Source organism: Triticum aestivum, chromosome 6D (genome assembly GCF_018294505.1).
Source record: "Triticum aestivum cultivar Chinese Spring chromosome 6D, IWGSC CS RefSeq v2.1, whole genome shotgun sequence".
NCBI lineage: Eukaryota > Viridiplantae > Streptophyta > Magnoliopsida > Poales > Poaceae > Triticum > Triticum aestivum.
Genome location: NC_057811.1, coordinates 367,618,654 through 367,623,237, shown reverse-complemented (window position 1 = coordinate 367,623,237; position 4,584 = coordinate 367,618,654). Strand labels below are relative to the sequence as shown.

The window sequence follows — 4,584 nt, the reverse complement described above, 5'->3', positions numbered from 1 at the left end:
TGACGACGACCTTCCTTCTGGAATTGTCCTAGCGCTTGCCTGCACGGCTGTCTGTCGGCCCGACCAGACCGGCCTCGAAACCTACGCACGGAAACGAACTCACCGACAGTTTTACCAGCCCCAAGGCACACGGCCAGTCGGGGCCCACTTGCCATCCAGCGAGCGCGAGTGCGTCCCCCGGTGCAACTTGGAATTCACGTCCTTCGAGCGGTAGAATCGGATCTAACCTTCGAGCGATAGTAGATGGAAGACGGTAGAATTGGATACGATTAATCTCGCAATCAGCGTGCCAATCCCTATCCGGTAAGACAGCGAGAGGCCGGGCGGCGTAGAGCTCGGCGCCGATGGCTGGCCGTCTATCGCGGAACGTGCGGCCAGGCGTGAGCCGGGCGGGGTCCGCCACGAGGGAGGATACGCCGCTCGCGAGATCAGGTGGTATATTGGAGAAGACGTCAACGGAGCGTGGGTGCGTGTGTCTTGGACTATTGCCTTGCCAAAGACGACGATCTCTCTTCGCCTCTCCGTCCCCCCCAGCCCCCAGGTCTCCTCCTCCGCTCGTCTCCGGTGAGTTCCTTCTCCAAAGCCTCAGTATTGATTCTCCCTTCGCTCGATCTGTGTTTGTTCATCACCGCGGTCTCGATCAAACGCCGCGCGAAGTTAGGATTCCGCGGGCTTCCTGCTTTGGTGGTTGGTGGGGTGGGGTCGGGTGGGGGTGGGTGTTGTTCATTCATCGGCTTTCTTGGCGAGACGCCACATGCTTTAGGTTAGAATTACTGTGCGCGGAAGAGTTGGGGAGCTGTTCGATCATGCCGTGAGGGTTAGCAATCTCCGCTTGTTTCCTTGTGTGTCAGTTCATGTTGTGGAGCAGAGATCAGTGGCTTTGTTCCTTGCGCAGTTGATGAAATTATAACTACAGGATGCTTCAGAGCCTTCCAGTTCTAGTTACAGAAAGTTTGGTCTCGTCTGCACCATGAAACACGGAATCGGTGTGGCCGGTAGAGGTCTAGAGATTCTGTTAGTCTGTCAAGTGTGGAACTCGTGGTATCTTTTGCACTGGCTGCGTGTGGAAGGCTAATTTTAGGCTGTGCCGTTGATCCAAAATTAGGTGAACAGACCGGGTGTCAAGTCTTTGCTATTGTTGGCTCTGTTCGATGGACGGCTGCTGTTGGAACAGGGGTTTCCACTTCTTTTTGTCTATAATTAAGTAATAAATCAAATAAAGCATGATCTATTCTCCTGGTACGTATAAAAGCAAGGCAAATCTCTCTAGCTACCTTGGGGGTTGGTTGTTGGAAGAAGCAACCACTAGCTTCGTTGGAGATCCATCAAAGGAACTAACGAGGCTAGAGGTTGGTTCTTCTAGCAAGTTGGGGGCCGCAAGTGTCTGGTCATTTCCTGCCCTTGTACCATATCTCCAGCCGTTTTCCAGGTTAGTTGGTCTGCCACTGTAGGAGATTTTTCATTTGATAAACGTGCCATGATTAATGGTTCACTCTCAGCATGCAGCGTGGGTGCAAATTTGATGAGTGGTGGCCCTGCTAAATATTACTCTCTCCGTCCCAAAATAAGTGTCTCAACTTTGTACTACTAACTTTGGGACGGATGGAGTAGGAAAATAAACATCCTAAGTTACATTCCAAACATCCCCAAACCTTAAACTATGGTGCTTGATCCGAAATTCATGGGCGCGGGGACTGATATAATGTTAGGACCGCCAAAATTTCGTCAGTGAATATGATTAATTGTTACAAGAGATAAATGAAGTGTTCCTGTCATTTTTCGCTGGACACAAAGAGCCGCCGTTTTTTACGATGTTTCTCCGATTTTTATTTCATAATATTACTTATGCCTATGATTTTTTTTCTGCATGTTTTAAACGATAAAAAATGCAAAAAGAATATAAAAAAACTGGGATATGCTTCAAGTTTAACGATTTTTCAAATTACAGGTTAGCATTGAAGTTTAATTGTTCAGGGTCCAGGTGGATCAAGCACCAGGGTTAATAAATATAACTGTTATCTATTTAGCTAGTGCTTGTTGTGGTTTACTAGTACTAAATTAGCATACCAGCATGCAGATTTAGATGTTCCTTTCCAAAGTTCCATACTGGTGAATTTGTTTGGATTCTTCATCATCTACCTTGAAATAAAATAAACTGATGAATCTGCCCTTGTTTCTCGGTTCTCTCATTTCTTGAAAATTCTTCAACTTGTGAGTCTGATCTTCAGCATCCTTCGTTTAACACTTGAAATGCAGCATTTAGTACTTCGGTTGATGGCCTCGCCTGCAGCAGCAGCAGCAGCATCAGAGTTCACTCGGGAAACTGTTCGCCGGTCGCTGATCGCAATCTCTCAGTCCCTCCCTGAGACTTCGCTCCTGAACCCCAAGGTCAACACACCAAGCACCACCCCTGGGGCAAACGGATATCGCGACGATGGGGCAGCGAAGTGCAGATCGAAGCTGATCTCGATCTCGTACCCGTCCACTCCTGATGCCCTATCCACGCCGTGCCCCCAGAAGAACGCTGCAACCGTGTGATCACTGACGCCTAAGCGTGCATACATAAGTGTTTTTCTTCTTCTGAAGTTCTTCACCCTTCTGCTGTCTTGGTCTAGGGGTGGAATGGATGTACTCCAGTGTGTTTCCTGTGTTTAAACTGAAACATTTGGGAAGGAAATGAAGACAATTGTACAGTGAACTGTGGTATGATACACGAACTAGCTGCTGTAAACGAGTTTGTGGTTCCAATTTCTTGCAATCTCATAGTCTGTGGCGATTAGCACTATTTGTTGAAGGGGTTAAAGATATTAAGACTGACTACACATATGCCCATGCGTTGTAAAGGGAGAGATATTTATTACGAGAAGCAACGGGAGAGAAATGATGGGCGTGTTTGGTTGCCCGCATAAGGTCCAATCAGGCCCGCGCGGGAAGGATCCAGCCTGTTTGATAGCCTGCATACACTATTGGGCCTGCATCGCACGCTTCTTAAAGCACCTCTGGGTCTGGCTCGCTGGAAACCCAGAATCGGCAGTTTCTCTGGAGCCAGGCCGAGCGGAAGCGCAGCGAGCGGGCCCCGAGGAGAAACGAGAGGGATGCGAGCTGTTTAGGTGGTGTCTTCTTCAACCTCCAATAAGCTCCTCTCTAATCTCCTCTCTTCCATGTCCCTCTAATCTACACAACGGTGCTTCGATTCGATGTAAGCTCTACACGAAAAGATGCACATCGATGCTAGGGTTCCATTCAGGCGATCGGTTTATAGTTTCGTCGACCATACATGCTCAATCTCTTGTTCCCGTTTGGAGCTGTTTTGGACAAATTTTGTCAGATTCGTCGCACACGATCGATTGTTTGAAATTTTCTTTGACCAACAGCCTAATCTCGTCGTTCTGCACAACATCCGTGTTGCAAGTTTCCTGTTTCGACGATCGTAGACGATCGTCGCCGTCGTTCATCTCGGCCTTCTCTCCATGATCCTACTGCAATTCAGCCGCCATGGCGCGCACACTGACGGAGTTCTTCTCCTTTGTTCTCTGCCACCGACGGGGTCGATCATCTCGGCCGCCTCTCTCTCATCCCACTACACTGGAGTCGTTCCGGCGTCGATCATCTCGGCCTCCTCTCTCGTCCTACTGCACGGACGATACCATGGCGCGATGTAACGCCCGGATAATTAGGCTACAGTAAAACTCTCCTAATGATGCCATGTCATCTCTGTTTACTGTTGCTAAACTCTCATTAGTTCAAAACCCGTTCAAAAGTCAAATTCAAAATATGTCAAACAACAAAAGTTTTCAAAAGTTGAAACAAAAATGTTCGGGCAGTGCCAAAAATGGCATAGGTAATTATGGTGTAGAAGACACAATTTTATAAAATACTTAAATGCCCTAAATTAAATAAAACAGAAAAGGAAAAGAAAAGAAAATACAAAAGCAGAAGACAAAAGAAAAAAAGAAGAGAAAAGGACCCCCCCGGACCAGACGGCCCAGCTCACAGCCAAGCCGGCCCACCTGGCCCATCCGGCCGACCCGGCCCGTTCCCCCGGTCGCTCTCTCCCCTTCCCTGTTCCCCCGACCAGGGTCGGAACAGGGGCGCGTCCCCACCGGACCCCCTCGCCGGCGTCGAGGAGGGGATAAGATCGCCAGCGCCCCCGCCTCCTCGGGCCCCTCTCCCACTCGCCCCGCTCTCCGCCTCTCCCTCTCCCCTCAGATCCACCTCGCTCCCCCTCGTTCCCCACCGCATCCGAGCGCCGCCATGGCCACGCCGTCGTAGAAGACGCGACCACCGTCGTCCGTTCGTCGCCCTGGCAAGTCCTGCAGCTCCGCCGTCGTCCACTGCTTCGACCGGTGCACCCCGTTGGAGTCCGGAGCCATCGCAACGCCCACGACGCCGCTGTCTTCCTCCTCTGCTCCGACAAGCTACGCCGCCGCTCTTCACCAACTCCGGCGACGCCCCTGCAGCTACTAAACCCCAAGGGCCACCGTGTGTGCCGCTCGGTGAGCCCCCGCTTCCTCCCCTCTCTCGCGCGCCCTAGCTAGCTGTCGCCGTAGCTCCCGAACGCTCCGCCGCGGATCTCGTCGCCGA

General features: G+C 50.9%; 1 protein-coding gene across 2 annotated transcripts; it reads left to right on the top strand.

Moving 5' to 3' along the window:
• The first annotated feature begins 288 nt into the window (after nt 1-288).
• LOC123145135 (uncharacterized) lies at nt 289-2,693 on the top strand. Of its 2 annotated transcripts, none has more exons than XM_044564459.1 (2): nt 289-564; nt 2,257-2,693. In XM_044564459.1, the coding sequence occupies exon 2, from the start codon at nt 2,275-2,277 to the stop codon at nt 2,536-2,538; it is 264 nt and encodes an 87-aa protein (XP_044420394.1). In that variant the 5' UTR covers nt 289-564; nt 2,257-2,274; the 3' UTR covers nt 2,539-2,693. The 2 variants fall into 2 exon arrangements, with proteins under 2 accessions (XP_044420394.1, XP_044420393.1); XM_044564458.1 differs by lacking the exon at nt 289-564 and adding an exon at nt 700-1,429.
• The last annotated feature ends 1,891 nt before the right edge of the window (nt 2,694-4,584 follow it).

Bases quoted from the DNA above. Each gene is read 5' to 3' on its own strand.
- LOC123145135 (XM_044564459.1), top strand. From the start codon at position 2,275: ATGGCCTCGCCTGCAGCAGCAGCAGCAGCATCAGAGTTCACTCGGGAA.